The sequence below is a fragment of the Amia ocellicauda genome, chromosome 18, assembly GCF_036373705.1.
Source record: "Amia ocellicauda isolate fAmiCal2 chromosome 18, fAmiCal2.hap1, whole genome shotgun sequence".
Lineage (NCBI taxonomy): Eukaryota > Metazoa > Chordata > Actinopteri > Amiiformes > Amiidae > Amia > Amia ocellicauda.
This window is the reverse complement of record NC_089867.1, coordinates 14,757,084-14,783,072: the sequence shown is the minus strand read 5'-3', so window position 1 is coordinate 14,783,072 and position 25,989 is coordinate 14,757,084. Positions and strand designations below refer to the sequence as shown.

General features: G+C 48.3%; 2 protein-coding genes across 4 annotated transcripts in view; one reads left to right on the top strand and one right to left on the bottom strand.

The window, feature by feature from the left end:
* The window catches only part of setd2 (SET domain containing 2, histone lysine methyltransferase), a 34,929-nt gene extending 14,332 nt beyond the window's left edge, over positions 1–20,597 (bottom strand). The window contains exons 1-4 of the mRNA XM_066691286.1: positions 20,222–20,597; positions 13,048–13,175; positions 6,695–6,716; positions 371–5,499 (exon numbers count right to left, since the gene is read on the bottom strand). Coding sequence (XP_066547383.1) covers positions 371–5,499; positions 6,695–6,716; positions 13,048–13,076 — 5,180 coding nt within the window. The 5' untranslated portion in view covers positions 13,077–13,175; positions 20,222–20,597. The remainder of the gene's footprint in view (positions 1–370; positions 5,500–6,694; positions 6,717–13,047; positions 13,176–20,221) is intronic.
* Positions 19,850–25,412, top strand: LOC136714011 (uncharacterized). Of its 3 annotated transcripts, none has more exons than XM_066691288.1 (11): positions 19,850–20,154; positions 21,859–22,022; positions 22,223–22,318; positions 22,719–22,780; positions 22,917–23,054; positions 23,198–23,339; positions 23,630–23,815; positions 24,114–24,209; positions 24,521–24,596; positions 24,825–24,966; positions 25,127–25,412. In XM_066691288.1, exons 1-11 carry the CDS (start codon positions 20,125–20,127, stop codon positions 25,399–25,401), a joined length of 1,407 nt encoding a protein of 468 aa, XP_066547385.1. In that variant the 5' UTR covers positions 19,850–20,124; the 3' UTR covers positions 25,402–25,412. The 3 variants fall into 3 exon arrangements, with proteins under 3 accessions (XP_066547385.1, XP_066547386.1, XP_066547387.1); XM_066691289.1 differs by lacking the exon at positions 19,850–20,154 and adding an exon at positions 20,634–21,261; XM_066691290.1 differs by lacking the exon at positions 19,850–20,154 and adding an exon at positions 21,268–21,383.
* Positions 25,413–25,989: the final 577 nt, after the last annotated feature.

Below are 25,989 nucleotides of genomic sequence, written 5' to 3'. Positions count from 1 at the left end.
AACTCTTCAGGTTAATAATATAGAGGAGTGGACTTTGCAGAATGTCATTTTGAAGAAGGCTAACCTTTGGCTTCAACAATTGAGACTTTTTTTTATGAATTTGGATAGAAAGAAAACCTGCTCCAGGAAGTGAACTGCTAAAGCCTTCCCCCAAGGCTGACAGGCCAGTACGGGGGGGGGGGGGCACAGGAGGTGGTTTCCTGGTTTAGTTCCAAGCTGAGCTCTTCAACTTCACTGACACAACTACTTCCATATTCGGATTCAGGTTACCATGTTGTCTAAGCTGTTAAAGCAACTGATGAAACCTGCTAGCACTGTGATGCTGCAGGAACCGTTCATACCCCCCTGCGTTCATACCCCAGGAACTCACCGCTCAGTCAGGTACATGTTCTCCTCGATCAGGTCGAAGTAAGGAGGCATCTTCCCGTACTTGGACCTGTCCTTCCAGTTGTAGGGGTCCTGGAAGTCCTGAAGGCTGAGTAGAGGCCGGTGGGCTTCAGGGATGTGGTCTGCAGCCTCAGTGGGGGCTGGGGTTGTCCCTACAGTGTCGGCCTCCCCGAGCCGCTCCTTCTTGGACGCCCCTAGTTCCGCCTCGTTTTCAGAGTCTGACTCCAGCTTGTGGCGTCTCTTCTTGGGGGGACCTCTGCCTCGGTGGGGCTTGCGGCTGTCGTCCTGTCCCAGATCGGGGGCGGCCGTGCTCTCGGGAGCGGCACTGACCGGGCCCTTGCAGTTGCTGCTGATCTCGTGGGCCTGCAAGAAGGAGGAGGGTGGAGGCGGGGGTGGTGGCTCACAGGGCGTGACTGCCACTATGCTGTTAAGCAGCCCGGTCTGGCTGGACACCGCCTTGCCGCGGCCATCATCTTCGTAGTCATTGGTCAGTGAGTCGGGGTGTACCTGGCAAACAGGCTCTTGGTACTGCGTAGGCACAGGGAGGTAGACAGGCGGCACCCAATAGCCATTGCCCTGCCAGCATGGCTGCCCTGTCGGTGGGTTTCCTCCCTGGGGGAGGGTTGGGGGGAACTGCTGTGGATGCTGCTGGTAGGTGCTGTCAAGGTGCAGCCCATGGCTGCTGTCTGGCTGCTGGTATGTGCTACTGGGCTGCTCTGACTGAGTGTAATCCCAGGCCAGGCTGTAGCTGTCCCGGCTGCCAAACCCGTCCATGTCAGAGAAATCCCCCCGATGGTACTGAGACAGCCGTTTCCCCCACTTCCTGCCCTGCCAGCTGTCTGGCCGCTCATAGTGTCGCTGGTCCACAGGGTCAGGCTCCCCCCAAGAGTTCTGCGGGAGGAAAGTGGGCACAGCCGGTTCCAGAGTCCCTGGATTCTTTGGTTTGTCAAGGCCATGAGGGTGGGGGTGTGTCAGCTCCATGCTGTGCTGGGTGCCCCGGGTCCTCACAGCCTCTAGCTGGCTGGTGCTGTCCACAGTGTTGCTCTGTGAGACAAGGAAGGATGTCTTCTCCACAGTTAATGCTTCACCAGTCCGCTCGCCACTCTCCAACAACTGGGTACGAACCCGCCGCCGTTCCTCAGGACTCACGCTGTGGCTCCTGCCCATCTCCCTCCGAGCACCCTCCCCACGGCCACTAGGCTCGTTCCAGCTGTGGTCGACCCAGTCTGCAGGGGGCGGCCCAGGGCTGCGACTCGGGCTGGGGGAGGGTGATAGCAGGGCCCGGTTCTCCAGGGTCAAGCTGGAGTTCTTTGGCACAACAACAACAGACTGCAGCCGCTTCCGAGGAATGCTGCCGTCGTCTGAATCAGAGTCCGACTCCTCGGTGTCGCTGTCCTCGCCCTCAGAGGACACGCTACTGCTGTCTGGCTTGTCCTTCAATGACACCTGTCCCCGCCCATCACCGTCCCTTGCTCCCTCTCTCTCCCGATCGACAACCCCAGCAGAGGAGGGACGAGATTCCCAAGGGTCACTTACAGAGTTGCACCCTGGCCCTCTCTCCACATTGTCCTCCTCCTCCATGTCTACCCTGGCCTGAGAACTGGGTTGAGCGGGCACAGACAGAGGCTCGGGTTTGAACATCCTCTCAGAGAGATCTGCCTGCGTCCTGATGGGAGAGTTGTCTCCCAGTCTGACCTTCTGCTCAGTTTCCACGGAGGAAACTGGCCGAGTCTCCAGGAGGCAGTCCTCCTCCGAGCTGTGCGTTGATGTTACAGAGCCCCCGCCCTGCTTGTGAATGGGTTCAACTTTAATACACATTTCCTTAGTGTCCGAGATCTGTTCCTTTGACAGCTGTATCCTTCGCACTGAGACGACCTTTTTAACCTGAGGTCTGGACTCCAGAGAGGGACATTTCGGAGAGTTTTCTTGGTCTGAAGTCTCCTGTCCCACAATATCCCAGCGAGATTTTTTCATGTTGCTTTTTGAGTTTTGAGAAATGGGCTCATCTTTTTGCTGTGCAACTTTATTGCCAATTTGTTCTGTGACATTGGGCTGTACATCTTTCATCGTGTATGTACCCTCCTTAAAAAGGGACTCCTCTTTCGGAGGGGCAGTGTCCTCATGCGAACCATATGTCTCATGTTGACCTAGTTCCTCCGTGACGATATTTGGCTGAGGGAGTTGTGTTGGGTGACATTCTAGGAGACATTTCACTTCCTCATTAGGGAATTGTGTGGTGCAAGGTAAACCCTGGTCCATTGCTAAAAGTGGCTCTATGCTGGATGTTGTCTTGTCATTGGGGAAGGCATTGCAGTTTACTAGGGGTGTCCGTTCCTGCACAGATACCCTGTCAAAAAACAGCTGGACCTGCTGTGAGGAATGTTCAGTGGACTCAGGAAGGAGTCTTTCAGAAACGCTTTCTGCGAACATAACAGCCTCAACAGAGCAGCCGTCCTCCATACATGGCTTTTCCTCTGTCGTGGAGAAGTCGTCCTCGATTTCCATGTCTTCTTCCATTTGGTTGCTCACATCATTTGATGAGGCCTCATCCCAAGTAGAAGCCTTGACCACGCCTGCCCCGTTCTCTGCATACATGTCTCCGGACGGCACCACGGAAACTGGAGCGCTCTTGAGTGAGCCTGGAAGTTTGCTACAGATGGCTGGAGAACCTGAATCAAAAGGGGGCCCGCAGGGGGCAGCAGCTGTCCGTTCTCTCCCATCCACTGTGCAGTGATGGGGAACAGGAGAGTCTAAATCATTATCTGGACAATCAGGTCCTTCCTGCTGCCTGCCCCCTGAAGGTTCAGAAGGGGTCAGGGCTTCAGGCGCCTCAGTGTTACGATCAGAATCACAGTACTTAGAAAGGGCCCCAATGGTACCTGGAGCTGGGCTGGGCTGGCACACGGGTCTGGAGTCACAGGAGGGATTTGCAACCTCTTGTTTTATTGAGGAGTCTAGCTTTTGCAATTTAGACTGGGAACGTAGGCTGTAGTTCAGTGTCTTTACAGTCTTACTGGACTTTGTTCTGTCAGGAGGGTTGTTCTGTTCAGAGTCCTGAGCTGCTAAGGGCTTAGTGGGGTCAGGTTCAGGCACAATTAGGTTTTGAAAGTCTTTAATATTGGGAATAGCAGCTTGACTGCATGAATCACTATCCATTTTGAAGAGATCAATGGTGTTTGCCAAGCAATGCATTTCCTTCCTTTCTCCTCCATGTTCGCTCTGTGGATCAGGCTTGTCACAATTGATCTGTGATGGCAGCATTTCCATTAAGTTCAACTTGATTTGCGATGGTCTCTCAGTATCTTGTGCTAACCTAGTAGTCCCCTGCTCTGGTTTCTGATGGACTGAGGGCTTGGAGGCTGATGACTGTTTCACGTCCACCTTGTCCATCTTGCCGGTGGAAGCTGCCCTGGTTTCGTCCGATCTCAAAGCGGAGGAAGACCTGTCCAATGCATGTGACTGGTACAGCCCTTGCTGCTCTTCCTCCGAGTCTGAGCTGGAGGTGGCTCTTCTGGTCTGCTTGTCAGAAGTCTGAGAGCGCGTCGTGGGTTTGGAATGGGTGGAGTTCACAGTGCCCTCTGATTTGGAGTGGCTGCCAGACTTTCTGCGGTCCAATTCTGCCTCAGGGGAGCTCCGTCTGACAGACGGAGATTCCACAGTCCTTCGGGAGTCTCTGTCTGGCCTAGAGTGCGACCGTGTAGATTTCTCTGTCTCTGACGAGCGAGGCAGTTCTGCAGTTTTAGAGTCCTTGTCTGATTTGGAGTAGGTGGATGAGGATGAGGTGGTTTTGGAGTCCCTGTGAGAGGTGGAATAGGTAGAAGTTCTTTTAGAGTCACTGCCCCGGGAACGAGTCCTCCTGCGCTCGTCCTCCGAGTCCGAACTGTCTCGGGACCTTCTGTCACTGCGGCAACGGGATGCACGGCTCCTCTCCCTGTGTGGGGAGCTCCGGTGGGACCGCCGGTCAGAGTCATGGTAGTGTGACCTCTCTGACCTCGACGACCGCTCACTCCTTAAAGACCGTTCAGACCTGGCGTAGGACGAGTTTGTCCGGGAGCCCCTGGATCGGGAGCGCGACCTGCTCCTGCTATTCCTCCTCCGGTCTCTGTCCGTCCTTGTGGAACGAGAGGATGTGTGCCTGGATTCCAACTTGGAGTATCCGGAGTGCCGGTCGTCCTTTTCAGATCTGGAGCGTGAGGACGAGGATGAGGATTTCTCAGATTCTTCTGCTTTGGAAACCGAGGAGCTGCTCTTCGCCTCCTTGCTCTGGCTCTCTGCCTGTGCCACGCTGCTCCTGGGGTCACCCGATTTGTGGCTGGAAGATGTCTGCACAGAGTCGCCATCGGACTCCGAACCAGGAAGTGCACTCTCTAGCTGGAGATGCCCAGCCCCGGGCTCTGCGGATTCGGGGTGCTGTGCGTTCCTCAGGCTCTCTACCAAGTTGTCCTCTTTCCCAATATGGGAAGTATCAGCTGGGCTCTGCTGACAGAGGCCATCTTTGCCCTCCATCACAGACTCTCCACTCTTTGTCACAGCATTCTGGCACTGAGGCGGCTGGGGTTCTGTGGCTTCAGCTGTGGCAGCGGGTGCGAGTTCAGGCTCAGGCTCAGGTCCGGATGGCTCGTCCAGGGCTGCACTGGGTGCGGGTGGGAGCTGCCGTTTCTCTTCTCCCCCTTCTGCTGCTGCCATTTCATATTTAGCTGTGACACTGAGGAGATGCTTCTTGAAGTGCATCTTCCCCAGGTCTAGTTTGGGTTTGGGAGGCGAGGATATCACAGGGGAGGTCGCCTGGGGCTCGGCAGCAGGCGGCGGGGACTCTGCTCGCTCGCTCCTGCTGTCCTGAGGTTGCCCTGCTCTGTCCTGGGGGGGCGAAGTCGCAGTCATCAGAGCAGCGATCTGGGACTCGCTGGAAGGTTTCTCCGGGCTAGGAGGGGCCAGGAAACGGTTCTGCAGCGGCTTCTTGGTCAAACTGAAGCTGAAGGAGACCTTCTGCCGACCCTGCTCATCCAGGTTCACCTTCGTCTTGGTGCCCTTGGGTAGGAAGCGGCTGGAAGACAGCCCTTTGGGCAGCAGTCCTTTGGACAAGGACAGCTTGGAGAGGTTTTCATCCTTGGCCTGCAGAGGGAAAATAATTGAATAAGTAAACACAAACAAATTCTCTAAATGTTATGCTACTTTTGAAAACAAATTCAGCAAAGCATTAATTCAGCAGCTTAAATCCTTCAAAGCGATTCTCAGTGAAATCTGTGTGGCTGTTAAACTACAAGCAGATGGGCTTAATGCGCTCTTTAATGCGAAGACATGATCTTCCGTGCCTCAGATCTAGGGAGAGAATTATTTTCAAACACACGATAAAAATGTGCAAGTACCTCGGTAAGAGCCGGGCAAGTTGACAAATACGCCCAAATTGACTAAAATGTATATCTTCCAGTCTTGGGAGCTGAATATAATTACCCTGCAATAATTAGGAAGCGCGAACATTTGCTCTAGCTGGTCTAGAAATCACTCATTAACACATGGCATGCTGCCACTCACTGCACCTGTTACACTTCAGTTACTCAAACCCTTTTCTACAGGATGGCAAGCAGGCGACATCATGTGGAAGAAAGAGTATGAGCCACTGATTTATGTCACCGTTACGTGTGCTTGGAATTTCCTTTAATCTCTTCCCTCACACAGAACAAAAGACAAATCAGAACTAAACTGTCTGTGCAGCTGCAGACTGACTTCTCTGTGTCTGTCTCTTAGAGGATGGTCCTCCTTGGAAAGGTCTTACAATTATTACAATACATCACATTCTTTTTATGTTTTACCCATTTATACAGCTGGGCATTAACTAGAGCAGTCTAGGGTACCTTGCACAACGGTACAACAGCAGTGTCCCCACCTGGGATTGAACCCACAACCCTCCAATACACAGCCCAGAGCCTAACCACTACTCCACACTGCTAATGACTGCAGTCAAGAGATAAAGCATTTTAACACCTGCTTACAGCTTAGCTGTGTGACTTCCCCATTAGGGCTGTGGTTTTGCCCTGGGCACACCTGCCCCCCTCCCCTCGAACACATGTGTAGCATGCATCAGTTGCCAATGAAGGAGACTATAAAATACCATTTTCAATTCATATAAAATCTAGCAGCACTTGCTAACAAATCAAGCAGGTTTTCTACAGGCTCAGACAGTCTTTTTTTTTCCAGGAACAATGAGAACTTCCTGTGTAGTATCGGGTGTGTGTGATCATATTACACAGAGTTTGTTTAAAAATAAATAAATAAATAAATAAATATATACACAGATAATGAAACTTACCGAGGCATCACCCCCCTCTTCCCTGCGGACGTCAAAGCAGAGCGTGCAAAGACAGAAAAGAAAAGACTGACATTAGTACGTGGACTTCGACACTGCCCGAGACACACAGCAGGACACTCCGCTAGCACAGCTGGGGATGCTAAAACACACAGGAGTGCCATATGCAGGGATGGGCAGTATTTATGATACATGCATTTAAAATACGTATTTCAAATACAAAATAGGATTTTGTAATTTGTATTTGATTGGGTTGATGAAAATTGCTTCATATTTTGTATCAAAATGTTTTGCATTTTGTAGTTTAAAAATACTGTAAAATACTTTGTGAAAAGTCTACATAAAAATGATGCCTCTGATTGGTGCCTACTCAGTAATTTGCCCAGACTTGTTCAGATCAGAACAGAAAATTCATCCATACCCGAAGAAGGTGGTCAAGAAAAAGAGACCTCTACAATGCAGACCACAGGGGGCACACACTCATTCAATACACTCCCTCTCTCACACACACCCACATTCTCACTCAATCACACGTCTACTCTCTCACCCACACTCACACATAAGTTTGACTGTTTTTGGTAGAACTTTTGAACTGTTTTGGAATACCTGGTCTGTAGTATTCTCTATTGGAGTTTAGGTACATGTTCTGTTAACTGGTTGCATATGTCAGATTTATCACATGACTCGTTAGGCAGAGAAAAGCTGTTGCTATCAAACATTGTCTACTATCTGAGTCAGTGTACTGGTGAAGGGATAGATCAAATAGGCTGATAGATGGAAGGTTTACAAAGTGATTCATGTTCCCTTGTGAAAGTATTTTACTGTATTTTTGTATTTTAAAAATACTAAGTTTATTTTGATACATGGTGTGCCTGCTGTATTTTGTAGTTTATTTTGATACACTTTAATTAAGGTATTTGGTATCTTATTTTAAAATACATGTTGATGCATCTTTGCCCATCCCTGGCCATATGCACCTATAGGAAATATACATATTGCATGGAATGTAAGAATGTTATGTCTCATCTTATTCAGCTCCAACTGTCCCTGTGTTCTGACTTTAAATCTGCAAGAAGGGCAGGGAAAAAAAAAAGCTGCAGGACCAGGGATGGAAAGGAGACTCCCACTACATAGCTATCTAAACCAACTCAGAGTTACCAATTCACAGGCTATTTCATGTCACAAAAACACATAAAATAGTGCACGGCCACTGGCGCAAAGACAAGCACAGCGGCCTGATGCAGGACTTGTTGGGTTTAAACGTGTTGCCCTATCCCCATTAGCTGTGGACTGAACTTTGACTTCATCAGGGAGGGTAATCTACATCATACAAATCAGTCAAACCAAAAGTCATGTATTACAATACACTGAACTATATACAGTTTCCCGGGGCGAGCTCCTTCATTATGCACTTGCATGGATACACATTCCAGTTTGCAGGTCATAGCACCTCCAGTGGATGAAACTGCTATACGAGGCGAGTCCCTGGGAGGCCTGTGGGCAGTTGCTAATCCAGCTGATCCTCACCGAGCTGCAACTGGTTCCCTCCGCTTCACACTGTGGTTTATTACTCACTTCTGTTTGCAAACAACGGAGGTTGACACAGAGCCAAGCGGTACCACAGTACAGTAAGGACTGACAGCAACTGCACGTCCAGTTTACACTCCAGTGGGTTGAAGTCGTTTGTAATAACAAAACTATTCAATAGTCAGCCAGCAGCTAAAATACAGTCAGGCAATTTGCATATAAAATGCATTTTTCAAACCGATTTGTAAAATCACCTAATGACACACAACTCCTTTAACATGTTGCTTTTTGGACTAAGATAAAACAAAGAGCAGACAACTTTTGTTTGGGTCCTACAGACAGAATTAAATCAAAGTCAACTGGAGTTAGCATCCCCCCTAGATAAATTAAATTGTTTATTTTTGTTTTGATGTTTGTTTTAATGCAGAAAGCAGACTCGACCGATCTTAATAATACATCTACAGATTTTGCATAGTTCCAACAAGACATCCTTCAGTGCTTAAACAGCCTCCTGACTGTCTGTTTACACAACAGAGGGCCAAGCAGGTAGAACCATAAAGTCTCCAGGGTCACTGTAAACCTGCCGAGGCCCAGGTCACCCCGACGATCATTACAAAATGACAACCGATCCACATCTCTCCCCCACACAGAGCACAGCACAGCACAGCACAGCACAGCACAACTACAGCCTCCAAAAATGTCACTAAACTGCCACAGCTCTGCCTTTAGGGGGACTACAAACAATCACAACCAACTGCATTCCTGGTGACTTTCACAGCCTTAAATAAACTATAAAAAAAGACTGCTTTACATGTTCAAAACATTACAAGGTACTGTGGCTGCTAGGATACAGACCCATAATCCTCTCCTGCCCCAGCAACCCCCGCCCCCACCCTAGGAACGCTGCCTTGATTGAAGACCTTTATTAAACAATCCAAGAACAACAGAAAAGGAGGAGCAGCTGTGGAGATGCCCCAGCCTCGCCGCACCCTGAGCGCAGGTCTCCTATACAGTAAAAACACAAGCACACGTCAGTGCTCTGTTTACTATTCAAGACCGAGACCGGGTTGCCCACGGCCCCCCCCGCATAACCTTTCCAGACGTGACGGATTCTCCCACCGGCATTCTGCGGAGAGCCAACTGCTGCCATGACGACAACGGGTTACGGCTCCCGGTTTCCCAGGAAACTGGGTCAAGACGGCCATGCAAACAAACCTGGCCGGCAGCAGAGCAGGTGCCATAGAGCAGCACGGGAGGGCGAGAGCAAGACAGAGACCGGTACCTTACACACACACAGATTAACAACAGACTGTGCCAGCTACACTGGTCTATAGTCCAGGACCCCTGGGACAGCCCCCACCACCACACCCTGCACTTGTTCAGAGCTAAGCTGAAGATGTCTCCTCTCTCTGGTTTTGATTGGAATATTTGCTCATTAAAGCCTCAGTCCCTCTATGATCAGGGCTGAGCACCAGCACTCAGAAAGGCAAGGCAATTGTTCAGCTTCAGGCAAATTAATAGCTTTTATGCAAATTACCACAACTTAAAAATACCTGCAAGAGAGGCCTGCTATTGTTTCCCTATCTGAATCTTTTGTTTCCCATCTTGTCCTCAAGTAGGGGCATTGAGACTCCATTCTGCTGTAGGGCGTGTCTTATTACGATGCTTGAATGCAGTTTGGAGACCTCAACAAAATGACTCCAATCTATTTGGTACAGTACGGTACACCACAGCACCCGGGCAGTGAAATGTTTTCCAAGATGAAAAGTGCACACTATTGCTCTGCCACAGCTGCACTACAATTCGAGAGTCCGTGGGAGCTACAGATTAGCCTCCCATCACTGTCAGGTAGCACAGGGGGGCTGAGCTGGCCCTGAGAGAGCCTGTACACTTCCCTCCTTTACAACCCCAAGAGTGGGGGGAGTGTAGATTGCAGCCAATGGAAGAATTAGGTCTCTCAATCTCAAAAGAAAAAACTAATTTTAAATATCCTCGCCATTGTGCCAAAGTGCACTGCAGCCAGCACGTGGCTATTAATAGATGTTAGGTGAACTGGAGCAAAGAGAAGAATTAATTCACCCAGCCCCAGAGAGCCTCCACGCCTAGCAGAGCAGCTCAGGAATGTGACCTTGTGAGATACTGCGATACGAGGAGTTTCCTACTAACGGCAAAAGTCAACTCACACAGCGAGAACATCTGTACTACTGTACTGTACACAAAGAACAAAGCTGTACCACACAGGCAGACCAATCCTGAGCAGGAGCATCCTGAAGTATAATATTAACCAGGAATACATTCCAGAGCAATACAGGTCTTTAACAGAGTCCCAAACGTTAGCATAACTGACTTGCATAGATAAACGGCACAACCGTTTAAAAAATATTTACTAATTTAAAATCAAAATGATTCAAATCCACAAAGCGAGTCAAAAATCAAACAAGTAGTCAGACTAGCGCCCTCTCCCCTTACAGAATACAGTGTTGACAAGGGTAGATCTAAAAAATAAGAGGAACTGTTAAAAAGGAACACAATGAAAATGGGGCCAAAACATGTGGGAATCTTCCAGATTGATTCCATCTTATAAGCAACTAAAAAAATACATATTTACCAAATAATTACAGATGTTAAAAGCCAGCATGCTCTTTCAGTTTCAGGGTGTGTTGGGTCAACTTCCTGGATAGGGGAAAAACGACAAAAACACCGGATGCATCTTCCCCACGGCAACTGCAGTCATTATCAGTCATCCCAAGTGTTGGTGTTTCACACACTTACTCCTCGAGAGTAATTATAGTTTCTGTAGACAACTAAGTATTGCGGTGTCCAAGGCCACAGGAAAAACAGTGCAAGCAAGTGGGATGATTCAAGTTATGGAACTGTTGGCATGTACTGCGATCAAAGTGATCGCTGCAGATTGTTTTTTCACTTTTTTGAATGACAGATGGTTTACTTTACAAAATCTCCACTTCGTATTCATCTCCTCTAACATGCTGGCTTCTGAGATCTGCAATTATTTGGTACATTTGAAAGTTTTAAAAGTTGTTTATGATTTAATCGATATACATCTTGCTTACAAACTATAGCAATACATGCAGCCAAAAAATAATTAGGAACCGTGCACGCTGCGCTTTATGACAACCCCCAAGGATTCTGTACCCCATGGAAAAGCAGACACTTTTTCACCTATGCATGCAGGGATGCAGCAACGAAACATGCAACTTCAACTGCTTCAACAGTTACAGTAATAGACCAGTTTTAATGGAGGCTAGTGCTGCTTCGATATAACTGGAACACTGGGATTAGAATTCTAGATCAGCTGGTCTGAGCATTCCAGTGTCAGACAAGGCATGACATCATGTTCACGCTCCCTGGCTCTGAGCTGGGGAATGGAAAAAAAATGTATTTCCTAGAGAGAATTAATTGAGCAGATGAACCCAGAGGTATGCAGCTAGTGTTACTGGTGCAGAGAAGCAGGGATGAATAATCCCTCATTCACCCCTTCCTGAGCTCTCACTGCATGAGCACAACTCCAACCAGAAGAGTCAGACTCCCACTACTCAGCAGTCTGATCCCCTGCAGGTTTTGCAATTTCTATGCAGATTGCACCAATGCCGCTACGTAAATTAACTGAGAACAAGTTAACAAACATGAAACAACTATGGTAGGCTGACAGAACCCTTCTGACTACCTGCAGCAAATAATTCCTGAAATGGCGGAAATTAGAATAATTCCAATTCCTCAAGACTCCACGAAGCAGATGGAAAATTATGTTTAATATTTAAAAAAAAGATTTCAGCAAAGGACTCAACCTCGGACAAACTAAAAGTGAAATATGCAGACAGTGAACACCCTTCAAAATAAACGTAAATGCAAAGTAAACTAAAGAAAAGCCTGAAGTCTTAACTTACTCCCTGAAGTTTCTGATGATATAGTTTGGTCTTTATTATGCACTGTGGGCTGGCAGCCCACTCCCAAGTAAATGATAATTAGACGGGCGATTTGCCTAAAGTGGGAAAATCAGTCTCTCTGATATTTCCCAGCCACGGGAATGAGGCACAGCTGTTTAACTCTGTGCTCGATCTAGTAGTTGCTGACTATCCTTAACAGCAGTAAACAACACACACACATGGCTCACTATGGTCAGAAAGTGAAGCAGCCCTGACTCTCAAAAATAAAACCCTGCAAGGATGAGAAATAAAGAACTGATAGACTTTCATCACCTCCCCGATTGCTGTGGTATTAGTATAGCATGGTGAAGAACTGCCGGTGTGAAGCCTGTGGCTACAGCAGCTGCACTGAGATGTGCGGCACAAAGGCAACAGCATACAGTGAAGTCGCACAGGGTCACAACGGCCCACCTGCACACAGTGGAGGTAGACTGCTGGATGGCTTGAACAGCACAGAACAATAAACCTCCTCGTGTGCAGAGAACTCCAGTGGTCAAGATGGAACGGTTCAATTTGATGATTATCCCACTTTGACTTTAAATATAATCAGGCAGAATGACATGAATACTAACAGTGGTTTTGAATATTTACGAGTTCACGGACAGATTTCACATGTTAAGTCAGGTGCACTTCTACCTTCAAATAAGCCTGACTCTGCACGCAAACACGCACACAAAATTTAAGCAAATCTGTCCTAAGCTCAGTCATGTCAATTGTAGCGAGATGCATGCAGGCAGAGTGGGAAAATGTGTGTGCGTGTAGTCAGTGTGTAATGTGAAGGCAGTATGCGAGATGTGAAGGCGCCAGCCGATGTGTCACAGGAGTGTGCGGTCTAGTCTGTGTTGAGCTGTGTCCCAGTCGGGGTGCGGGAAGCGGGGAGGGTACCTGGTGTCTGTCTCGACGAGTGTATCCATTTAGTGCTGGTCTGGCGTAACGGCCGGGTGCCGCTGTGTGCCGCCGCTGGCCGGGCACAAGCAGCTCAGAGCAGCGAGCTCTCGGAGGTGATGTCACACCTGCCGGGATCAAAGAAACACTGCTCCAGTTAACAGCACCTGCACTGTGCACACACACCTGTCCTCCCCCATGCTCTCCTCCACATGGCAGGGCTGCACACGGCAAGAGTCAGTGAGTGAGTGCAAGAGTGGGGCAGAGAAGGGCACATTTTTTGTTAGTTTTTGTTTTCTTAAACACGTTTTTATTGTACCCTACTTGCTGTTAACTAGCACACCATTTGATCTGAAATACAATAATTTAGAAAAAAAAAAAATTGCAGTCTTTTTTGGGGAAAGCCAAAGTCAGATATGCGATTGGACGGACAAGGTCGGCATGATACACACTGCACCGTCGCTGTGTACTAGTGGAAAGGGTGACGGTCAATTTGAATGCTTTCTTCTACACATTGAGAGTGTGTGTGTCTGTGTGTATACAGGTATGTTACAAAGGGTTTACAGCTGCCATCACTCCAGAGCGAGAGGGTGGGCACAGAGTCAGTGTACCAGTGACCGCAAAAGAAACCTGGCCTGGTCCAAACCAGATATCACATGCTTGTCGGGAAAGTCAAGAGTCCCCGTTTTTGAGATTCAACAGCACTGCGGGATCAACAGCCTAAGCTAGTTCTGCTTCCCTCATGCAAATATCACTATCTCATGTCCTGACTGAAGGCCAGACGGGCCAATAACAGCCCTCCACTCCCATTCCAGTGCAGCGTAGTGGGCCGATTGTAAATTTGAGAAGCTGGATGTACCAAAGACAAGCACTGGAATTCAGATTGAACTGCAAGAGCAATACTGGACTGTTTGTGTTCACGGCCATCAATGCATTTCATTTTATCATACAGAAAATGAGTCCTATTACACCACAAATTTTAAATTATTTTAATCCACTGATTAATCTATACAAGTTTTACAGGTTTCTGCAAAATCTGCAGTGTTTGTCAAAGGCGTCTCTACAGAATCACTTATCTTCCAAGCCAAAACACAAACATTTCATTGATGTGTAATCCCACTCTGCCATCTGTTAATTATATGATTGGGTAGGCCAGAGGGCAGGGAGTTTATCCACTACATGTGTTAACCTTCAATTTAATTACCCATGTATATTTTCCTTCATCTAAATTAAACAGCCAGTGCTTAGGCAAGTTTTACTTTTAGTGCAGCGGGGAGAGAGAATTCTACAATCTGTTACAGAAGCACACAGAAAGAAGATTATATCGGAGCCTTACATTTTATGAACATGATTAACTTGTAATAGTTGTAACCCATTGCACTAGTGCTATGAGCCTTCAGCTGACAGTCAGGTTTAAATTAACCTAGAAATGTGTTGAAAAGGAAGGTTTACCTCTATAGAAAAATAAACTTGGAAAAGGAGCGAGCCTACTTCTATACGCAAGATATAGGCTACTTTGTTCCCTACGATACGGATTAAACTGCAAGACAATGGAGATGCTGGTGCCATTTCTCTTGAAGTGGAACTAAACCAGTTCTTCAAATGTTTATGTATTCAATGATACAGTAGTAGTCACATCCATCTTTACTGACACAGATTTCACCATCAGCCAACCTGTAGCACAAACTCTTAATCCTGATCACCTGTTCTGCCCAAGGGCTCACAAAAGCAGCCAGAGGTGGGTGGGCTCAAGAGTAATGCAGGAATTGATACCAGTTTCAGTCATTTTGCTGCAACTCAGAGGCGATTATGAAAGAAGAGAAGGCGGGAGGGAGAGCGGTTCTGCACTGTGAACATGTGCACTACACTGTCCCAGACATTGATCACAGATTCGCTGTGCAATACAAAATTACAAGGAGATTCCAACATATCTTTCAAGCTGAAAAGACACAATCTTGGAAGGACTGCTGGCTGCTGAATTTATTAGTGCTGAGGGCAGAGTTAATTCCATCAAAGCGGAAATGAAAAGTTACAGCAGATGTAAACCTTTATTTAAAATAATAAATTGTGTTCATGAACGTTAAAAAAAAAAGAAAATTATATATTTAAAATAAAAACTTGGAAGCACTTCTGAAACGCTGTAATAGTTACTTCCGTGCAGTGACAGTCTTGATATCTAAAACACACTAATCTTTCTCTTCCATTATTAAAAGCCGCTCACAGGCTGCATTTCCAATCTGTACTTTACCTGCCTTCAAAATACCTTTGTTGGCACTAGCTGGAGATTAAGAAATTAAGTTCAAGGAATCAATGATGGGGATTTTTATTTTCTTTCTATGCCTTGCAGGGTGACAGCTTGTACAAAACCCCCTAGAGATCACAGAGTAAGAAAAAGTTGTTTCACACAATGGAGACGGACTGAGGGACTAAAGAGCAGAAGCACTGAAAGGTACGAAAGCAGGAACAGAGACTGAATACATTTGAGATTGGTCTATGTCACGTTTTTGGCTCCAACCTACATTAACAATTTCCCACACTGGAATTAAGCAGCTACACCAATATATCTGAGCAGCAGCAGCAAACTGCAGGTCAATCTGCAGACAAGGCTCCAGTCCTCTGGCAGCAAATAATACTTAAAAATACAAGTGACGGTTGCATGGCAAGTCTTCAGCAGACGCTTCACTGATTTGAAGAATCTACAACCAGAATAAAAGATCTCCACTGGCCTCGAATAAGCAGCTTTACACTGAACAAACAATAGCAAGCATACCCTTGTGTCAGGGCAGCTAGGGAGATCTTGAGTCTGCAGTCCCTAGAGCAAGAGTCTTGAATTTTCAGATAAGGCAAACAGCTTAGCAATGAGCTGAGCCATGTCTACAAGTACACAACGCAAGCACTGCAACCAGTGCAGACAGGGCTGCACCCTGACTGAGAAAGCAGATGCCTGCTACAAGAACACAATGTTCCTTATAACAAACATTTATGAAACAAGAGAACTGTACCCCAAAAACATGTGTAAATGAATGCATGTCATGTACAGGAAACAAGTTCACTGTGAGGCTGTGTTGTTTACAGTCATTCATCCAGACAGGTGTCCCAGTGCACTCTGGCGTAAAGCTGCTAATGAGCTGAACAACTGGCTTAATCCATCATACCAGGCCTTATCTGGGCACACACAAAGTGGAGATACTGTAATCTGGGGTATAAATTAATCACTTACTTACACTTACAATTACAGTGACAAGTTAGCGCACACTGTCAAAGTTAACCGACTCAATCAACAGCGCAGATCTCCTGTCTGTAGGAGTGGATGAACCCGAAAGGGTCTGTCACACGTGGAAATCTGCTGCAGCACATGAGTGTTTGTAGGAGGAACAAAACTACAGCACCCTACTAGGAACAATGACCGTCTAGGATATTCAGTGATGGGTTGTGCATTGCTGTGGTGTGAACTACAGGATCACTATCAGTACAACAAGCATGATTGTCCCATTCAAATCAAAGGGTGGGGTCTCTCCAAGTTCCTTTACAAAGTCAACTCTGAGGAGACAGCACTGATGTTCATGCACAACCCATCTCCAGAGCTTTATCGTGGAGCTTCACTGGCTGCTTTCCACAGACAGTGACATCAGAGAACTGAGGGCAGCAGATTCGGGTGCTCAAGGCTGCAGACAGTTAACATCAAAAGCCTTCAATGGTTATACTGGGGGAAGCTCTAGACACAGACACAGAAAACAGCATGTCAGGACTTGTGTTGATGTAGGTGAGCAAAATCACAGATGCATTTCAGGACAACACCAACACCTGGATCCTTCTGTCAAGTGCAATGTTGCATATCAGACTCAGTGTTGACCAGTTAATGCCGCTCCCCATATCTACACCTTTAAATCAATGTGAAAATGTTCTCGAACCACTGCGTTTGTACAGTGACATGTAGGCTGCTACAACACTAGCCCACAGGGTTTGGTTCTCTACTGGTGCAGGTGAACTCTGACACTCCGACAACTCCAGCAGGCGTCTCAAGCATCACAAATAGACTAAGACCTTGAGAAACAGTCACACATGACTCAAGTAATGAAGAGCTTGTATATAACAAAATACTAAATCAGTAGTTATTATTAGCATGCTGCCGTTACAGAAATCAATGGAAATTGGGGTACCGCAACAATGATCTCAGCAAGACGACAAACACCTGGGCATATTGCAGCTTCCCCCAGCATGAGTTTTCCCAGTAGCACTGATGCATATCAAGGCCTCAAACAAACTATAGATCCGAGTCCAAGCCTCTCGAAAATAAAAGCGCAAGACAAATGCCTCGGGCTCTGAAACATAAACCAACTTATCAAGATGGAGTGAAACGAGCAAAAATGTAATAAAAAAAACCCGCTACATTTCCCATGAAGCCGATTAAATCACAGGTGGTCCAACTGTGACAGGTACACAGCATGGAGCATCTTACAGTATTTATTGTAGTTGGGTAATTTAGGTGTGGGTCTAAGGGGTGAAAGTGAGGTTTTCAACATTGCCTGTACAACATGGAACAGAACCCCGGTCAAAATAAATGCTTAAACATTAGGCAAAACAGAATTAATTAAGGGAGGGGACACTGAAAAGGTGCAGAAGAGAAATGCTGTGGAAAGGCTGTTGGCTTGGGCAGCCCAGGAATAGCTTCACAGGCAAATTCGACTAACGCTGAAGACACAAGGCTCTCTTACTTAGGTGACCTAAGCGATTGGGAATTAACTCATTCACTTGGGGCAAATGGTAACGGAGTTGTCCTGACACACCGGCAGGCTATGGTGTGGTGGAGGCTACAGAGTTTAAAGTTCAGAGCTGTGCACTACAAACTTGTAACTAAACTACAAAGTAGAGCCCACCTCTATGCAGCGAATACGTTTGGCATTCTCGTTTTCCTTCAAGTGAAAGACGCCAACTAAAGCGTTTCTAATATTCTTTTCATAGCATGTCTTAAAGAAAGCTCACAGGCTTTTATCAGGTGTACACAATGTCTGGCACACCTCTGCCCCAGAATCTTTTTGCTCAAGACAGGTCAGGTGTGTGACATTGTGTATCAATGGCAACCCAATGCCCATTTTGAACAACACGTACTGTGCAAGCACAATTCACGCAGTAAATACAGGGGATTTAAGGTGTGACTGCCTTATGCTAGAGGATGCTGGTAACTAGGTATTTCCTCTCACGCATTTCAGTAATTTAACTTCTCTCCCCGAGTGCTCAGAAGCAGGTGACTGCCCTGCTGCAAACAGATGAGCGTTCCTACTGTCTAAGCGGACTCTACAGCAGCATGTAAACATGGAACTGAACACGGACGCACTACTATTGCCAAAAGCTTTTAGTAATGTGTATATAATAGGAGCTCATACTGGGGGAAGGACCCTAATATGTAAGTGTAAATTCATTACTCCATGTTATACACCTTGATATTCAAAAAAGACAAAAGTGATCCTGTTCCCCTTCTCAAACACAAACAGCACCAAATAAGCACTACACTGTAATGGACACCAGGTTCCAGGAAATAGGCGTTATAGCTGCAGTGATACCCGCAGTCTGTTTCGGGAGGGGGGCCTGGCATAGGTTTTATACCGGACCACAATACACTAACAGCACAGGGTACCTGGTGTGATCTACATCACACAGTAATCCAACAATAACCCACCAAAGCTTGTAATACCTCCTCTGATATAGTTGGGAAATAGGGCGAGACTGGAAATCGGTCTTTACACGCTAAGTGAGATTTTAATAAGATTTTATTTACTTTTTTAAATATACATTAAGATGAGTGGCTTCCCAAAGTGCTCACTAAGTAATACTTCACGGATATCTGACGACGTAGCTACCTTCTCTAAACTACAAATCGCCTACACAGCTGACTTGTTCAGTGAAAGCGGTGGTGTATTTGTAAAGGAAAAAAGCTTTGGGAAATGCATCGCGCAGGGATCATCTTCAGGGATGACTGGGACAACATCCACACCCACGGAGCCTCTGCTGTCCACGGCAGAGGCAATGGCCGCCCCCCCCCCGCCGCCAAAACGCAGAAAGACCAACATCTCCCCCCAGATGAGCACGTCTCACTCACGGTTTAATCCACATACGTGACACTAACATTGTGTGCGAGCTGACCTTTGCCTCGCTTCTTCCTCAAGTCCAATGGCCTGTGTGAAGACCTGTTTCTTTGTCATTAGTGTAGTTTTGTGCAGAAGCCATTGCTAACACTGTGAAGCCACATCAAAGCGGGTTAATTCACATGTAGCAGATAAGAGCCGGGTCCATTAAAACAAACTCGTGTGTGTTTATAAACATGCATACATATGTAACAGGGTATTGTTGCATGAATACGAGTATATGGCTCATTATAGTAATATTTAAGGTAATTCACAGTGTTTCTGCCCTGCGACCGCATCCGCTGAAGTCGCCCTGGCTGGCTGACTTTTTTTTGGGGGGGGGTGTACAAATAAAACGACACCTATCCAAACACTCAGAAGGTGCTTTATCACAACTTTTCGTCACCTTTACGTGAAATCTGACTGTGCAGCCCAGCGTTCAGAAGGCGGCGATTTAGGACGGGTTATAACCGAGAGAAAGCTCCTGGCCCAGGCAGCCGTAACCAGACGTCATGTGGAAGGGGGTGGGTTCAAATCGACACCGCGGATCCGGGGCCTACGGAGAGAGGCCTGTTGTCAGTGCGGGCCTCCTGTCCTCCATGGCGAGTTTCACAGTGACGTTACCCGCCAAAAGCTTCGTTTTGGGCGAACGAAATCTGCTTTAACACACGTTGGACCCACTTGCATCTTTAAAACAAGCGTCGCCTTTTAGTTGTATTGTGTTGTGTAGTGTGTTCATGGGGGGATATAAAAGCACTGGGAGAGGACTTCAGTACTCACCGCCTCCTTTCTTCTGTCACTGTGGATTACTCTCCACTCCGGCTCCCTCACTACACAGCGGCCCGGCCACTGACCCCCCCCGGGCTTGGTCATTTCATTGCAGGACGTGTTTTTCCGAGCACACACGCTCAAATGAAACCCCCCGACCAGCCGAGGAGGGGTCTGTGAGCCGCCGATGCCCGGAGAGAGAGTGTGTGTTTGTACAGTAAGTGCAATGTGCGTCCAGTCAGTAGTTACATTATACACACATTATACACAGCACAGATACTCACTCTGTCGGGTGTTCAGGGTCATAGACGTCCCCCATGTCCGCCGCCTGCAAACCGGCCCTCCTCCGGTCTTACACACATCCAGCTATTGCGATTTCCAGCCCGGGTCTCCAATCGGCTTCAATTAAAAACAAGAGCAACACGCCGATCTCCCTGCCGGCCGTGCAGCTTAAAACGGCTTCATCTCTTCTTTCTTCATATACATAAATAATAATAATGATGATGATGATGATGATGATGAAAATAATAATAACCGCGATCAGCAGTATGTTTGGGGCACTTAGTGTTTTTTTTTCTTTTTCTATTCTTTCCTCCAAAATTTAAACCATTTCCCCGCGGCGGCTCCTCCTCCTCCTCCTCCTCCTCCTCTCGCTGCTCTTCACTTCTCTCCTCCCGGCTCTCTCACGCCATGCCGGGATGTGTGTGCAGCCTTCCCCGGGTTACAGCAGAGGCGAGCGCGGAGACCGAAGCAGCCTTCCCCGGGTTACAGCAGGCGGGGAGCGGGGAGAGAGAGGGCGGGCGGTCGGGGGCTGCGGGTCACAGAGCTCCGGCACTCTTCATCAGATACAACAGAGAGTTCAAACAGATAGTCCCTTATTTAAAAACGCCAAAACGCGCGGTTTCACTAGCGCATTACTATCGGGGTGACGACGACGACGACGATGGTGAAGATGAAGATGAAGATGAAGAAGTTACTTATCTCCGCGGTCACCCGAAACGTCCCAGGGAGACACGCTGCATTTTTTTTAATTCCCTCTTCTCTCTGGTTGTGTAAAACGGAAACCGAAAGAAAGGCGACTTCCTGCTCGGCTCCCACAGCAGAGCACCACCCTCCCCCGCCGTAATCAGCGCGGCTCACCCCGGACGGAGAAGGAGGCCGTCGTGGCTCTCCGGGTGGAGCAATGCGGGTTCGTTAGCGCACGGAGCCGGTATTTTGTTCAGCCGGACAGCGGTGCGTCTGCGAGGAAGGCGCGGGAAACGTGTCCGCTCGGCCGGGCTCTCCAGAACAGGCGCATGACGTCACCCAGGTGTTTTGCACACAGGTGTGTTTGGGTTGGCGTTACCTGGGAATAACCGACTTCACATCCCAGAGATTTTCTTCCCGGCTGCTGCATTGCACACGGGAGGGAAGTTGTAAAGAAGGCGCTGGGAGCTGTGTCATACAGTACGTTTTGGGAGGGAAATACAAAAACCAAGAGTATTGGAGAATGAACATGTCTTGGTTACAGCTGTGCGGTTGGTAAAAAATAATCATACTGCTAGCATTGCATGTCTTGCCTGGATGACTGTTTGAAACCCGATACAACTGCTGTTGAGATTAAACAGGCATGTCATGGTGGATATTATTTAGTTTGCAAAGTTATAACACTCACAGACTATTTGCACAAACTGCACAGTATGATCCATTTCTGGTTTTACTATCAGAAAGCAGGAAATACATTGTTTATTGTTTGTGATTTTAATGGCACACACATCTGTATTAGTTTTTCTCAATAAAGTGTGTCAATGTGTCAAACCCCCCATCCCCCCGACTTTAATACACAACAGCCTGCTGTGCAAAGGGGGTCTTTATTTATATCCCTGGCCTGTATTTAGTGACACTTCTGCAATTGTCTATTCTTCATTTGCTTTGTGTCCAGCCTGCCCCCTGTGGTGTGAGGCCGTGCCCCCGAGTTTCCCCCCTCAGCGTGCCGGGCAGCATGTCGACTGTGTGGCTCCATGTGGGTCAGTGTGGGAACCAGCTCGGGCAGGAGTGGTGGCGGCTGGTGACGGAGAGACCAGGCCTGGACAAGACAGCAGACAGGTAGGCTTACAAAATACTATTTCCCCCTCCTCTCTCTTCTCTCTCTCCCTCCTGGAAAAGTACCACAACTGCTTAAGTAAAGCTATGGGTGCAAAGTTAGATATTGCTATAATTTCAATATGTGTTTAGGTGAAAGCAATAAAATGAATGCTATAATATTATTTTTCCCCCCTGAACTCTGTTTATGCGTGTGTGTGCAGGTACCCTTACAGGGGCAGAGATGGGAAGCTGGCCGCAGTGTGTGTGGACAGCGAGCCCAAGGTCCTGCGTGCCACTCAGAAACTGGTGCAGGGGGGGTGAGTAATGGCTGCTCTGGTCTTGATGTACTCAAGTTAAGCAGGTGAACTTCTTCAAGCGCATTTACCCGAGGCATTGATTTCACTGTAGTTGCCAGTTACTCCTGCTTACTCCCCAATCAACTGCCAATTCCTACTGAAAAAGTTTTTCAATTATAGTTTTCTTGTATTTTTTCTGGCATCTACTTAGAATCCACGATATCCTCAAATGACCGATACAGACTTTTGCAGGAGTGTCTCCAGTTTCAGTTTCCAGCCAAGCCTGTGCTCAATTATCTGCCTCTGCAAAGTCAAACTCGGTTTCCAAAACATGGCCACGGTGTAGCAGGTGTGTGATGTGGGAGGCCGGTGTGTTTGGCACGGGCTGGGCTCTGTCACAGCATTCCCACTGTTTTTCCAGGAGCCTCAGGGAGTCGAACGTCATCGCGGGGCAGGGAGGTCGTGGCAGCAACTGGGCTTACGGTGAGAGAGAGAGAGAGAAGGTGATGGCTGTACTAATGACCTGACCTGGATTGGAAAGGACAGTATTTGATAGATTCTTGGCATGTACAAGGGATCCAGTGCAGTGTTGGTGTGAACTTCTGTTTCGGCCCGGCAGGTTATCATGGGCAGCGGGGTGAGGGGGAGCGCGGGCTGCTGCAGCGCGCCATGGAGAGTGTGCGCCTGGAGGCGGAGCGGAGCGACTGCTACTGCGGCACCGTGCTGTTCCACAGCCTGAGCGGGGGCACGGGGGCAGGTGAGGGGCCAGCAGAGTAAGGGAGAGGGATGCAGTTTGATTTTGGCTCTGAGAACCAGACCGGGGCACTCTGGTTTGGCTTCTGCCTGTTTGGATCGTGCCTCGCGTGTTGTGTGTAGCCTCAGTCGTGTCGTGTTCGGCAGGGCTGGGAGCTCGTCTGTGTGAAAAGATCCGTGAGGAGTTTCCTGCGGGTCACATCCTGTCCGTGTCGGTGGCGCCGCACCAGAGCGGAGAGAGCCCTCTGCAGCACTACAACACCCTGCTGAGCCTGGCTGCGCTGCACAGGTGTGGTAATATTGCTCTGTTTGTATTTAAACTCATTCTGGACAGGCGTGTCTCTGGGTCTCTCTGTACACCGCACTGTTGTCTGTCTCTGTATAATGTAGTTTGGGTTTCCGTTCATAGCGATGCCATATTTCCCTGTATTTTTCTGTCTTTCCTCTCTCTCTCTCACTCTCTCTGCCCTGCCCAGTCCAGCCCTGAATCCTAGTGGCACGGTGACTCTATTGTGCTTGTGTTTGTGCATCATCAATATCAGATGGCTGTGTGCGAGTCTGTCCCCGTCTCTCCCACAGTTCTGCAGACGGGCTGCTCCTGTTCCACAATGATGAGGCCCTAAGCCAGGCGCTGGCTGTGCAGACTCGGGGCCGGGCCGGACCCCCAGGCGCCCCTGCCCAGACCTCGCTGGCAGCCATGAACTTGCACATCTCCTCCTGCCTTGGAGGTCTGCTGTTGCCGGTACACAGTCTCACCACAGCCAGGTACCTCACCAATAGGAGGCAACATCGGGCTTCTGAGGAGAAACCGTGGGACTGGGGGGGAGGGGACCGGGGAGGTGGTGATTTGGTGCCATGTGTCCAATTGGTTTACCACACATTTTTGTGGCATGTGAAAAGACTTGGTTGTATACATCCTGGTAGGTACTTTAGCATCTGAACATTGTGTGTGTTGCATGTGTAATGTACTGTGCTGTGTGTATGCATTACTGTGTGTATTTACTGTGTGATATTCTCAGTGTGTATGTACAGTGCTGCACTCATGGCTGTGTGCTCTCCGCAGTGGGCTGAGTCTGGGGCTGGAGCCCTGGGAGTTACTGAGGTCCGTCTGCCCCCTCCCTGCCGCCAAGCTCCTGCACACCAGCCAGGCCTGCAGCAGGTAGGGACAGCAGGGGGCAGCACTGAGCACAGACAGGCCAGTCAGAGCTCACTCGCAGCCTGATAATGTGCTCACAATGCCTGGTTCATTAGAATAGTGCAGGCTTTGACTGTTAAAGGGAGGCTGGGTCATTTTTGAATGGGGATCTGCAGTGCATTGGGTCTTGTGTTTGATCCACTGATCTCAATAACTGAATAGAACCATTTATCAGTTAAAGAGCTGGGATTTAAGGATTCCTCAAAACAATCCCTCGCTCTCTCCATGTCTGCATTTGCAGAGTCTCAGCTCCAGATTGTGTTTGTCTTCCCCAGCGACGCCACTCCCTGGGAGAGCCTGGCATCTTCCAGCCTCAAGACTGTGCCTCCAAACTCCCCCTGTGGGGAGCCAGTATCCTTCCACGGCACACTGCCTCCTGGCCCCCACTGCCTCTCTCCTTCTGTCCCTTCCTCTCACTAGCTCTCGCAGTCTCATCACTATGCTGAACTACTTACCCCATCATTCTCTTTCTTTCTCTCTCCTCCTGCCTCCCTCCCTTTTTCAGATTCCCCTCTCTCCACTCAAATTCTAGGTTTGGATTTATTTCTGATTTGACCCTTGACCTCTGCCTCACTCCAGTACCACAGCAGGGCAGTCCTTGCGGTCGCCCGGGGAGACCGTGATGGTTCCTTCCTGTTGCACGCGCCCAGAATCCTCCACAATCTGAGGCAGGGCCACCGCTGTGTCCCCTGGAACCCCTTCCCAGTCGACTACTGGACTGGTGAGTTCGGTGCCCGTGTGTGGCAGCAGAACACGCTGTTGGACAGGACAGTGTCACCGTACAGCATTACCTCAGGGACAGTGGTTCCTGCCCGTCTTGACGACTCCCTCGTACTTTCTCTCTCTCTCTCTCTCCTCCTCTCACTCTGTGTTGAATCCAGACCCCCGGAGTGTCCTGAGGCGCCATCCCTCCCCGTCCTCGCGCTCCCTGACAGTGTGCTCTAACCACAGTGGGGCGGCCGCCCTGCTGCGGCGCGTGGACGAGCGCGTCAGGGTCATGCTTCACAGCCGGGCCTACCTGCACTGGTACCAGCGGTACGGCTGCGAAGAGAGCGACTTCCTGCAAGCGCTGGACACCCTGAAGACCGTGGAGCAGGAGTACAGCGTGGGGGCCAGGGGGCTCTCCGTGGGGGACACTCGGGGGGTGGGGATTTGACTATCCCTTTTTGAGAATATTTGTTTATTGAGGTGTATTTTATACTTGGTAGAAACAAATATTTATGTATATACATTGTCATTTTTTTTATATACATTAAAAAATACTTATTTTTCTTGGGTGTTTTTGAACATTGTTCCCTTGATGGGTGGGGTTTCCTTTCTGTAAGTGGTGTTTCCTCTCTTTGTCTCTCTCTCTCTGCCCCACTCTCCAATCCAGTCTGCAATCTCCCTTCTCTCTCTTGCGCTCTCCCATTCTGTTTGTAATTTCGTTACCATGGATGCGGGAGTGGAGGGCAGCATGTTGTGGGGCGAGTGCTTTGTGAATCTTTTTCGGTGGGCACCGTCTGTCCATTGTCCGTGGCACAGTGAAGGAAACCCGAGCTCTTGCCTGTGATTACCGCTGTTTGCTGACACACACGGATCCAGAGAGGACCGTGCTGCACCTGCAGGGCTGTGTGGCGTCGGGTTTCAGAACTAATTTGTTCATAGTTGAACATTTTTTAAGGATGTATCATGTAAACAGGATGACGATCAAAACCTTTGGCTGCACCTCAGCAGTTTCTCCAACTATGTTTAAGTAGGGAGA

Coding starts and splice junctions, on each gene's coding strand:
- LOC136714011 (XM_066691288.1), top strand. CDS start 20,125: ATGCCCGGAGAGAGAGTGTGTGTTTGTACA. Junction 23,055..23,197: donor GAGCGGGGGCACGGGGGCAG/GTGAGGGGCCAG, acceptor CGTGTTCGGCAG/GGCTGGGAGCTCGTCTGTGT. Junction 23,340..23,629: donor AGCCTGGCTGCGCTGCACAG/GTGTGGTAATAT, acceptor TCTCTCCCACAG/TTCTGCAGACGGGCTGCTCC.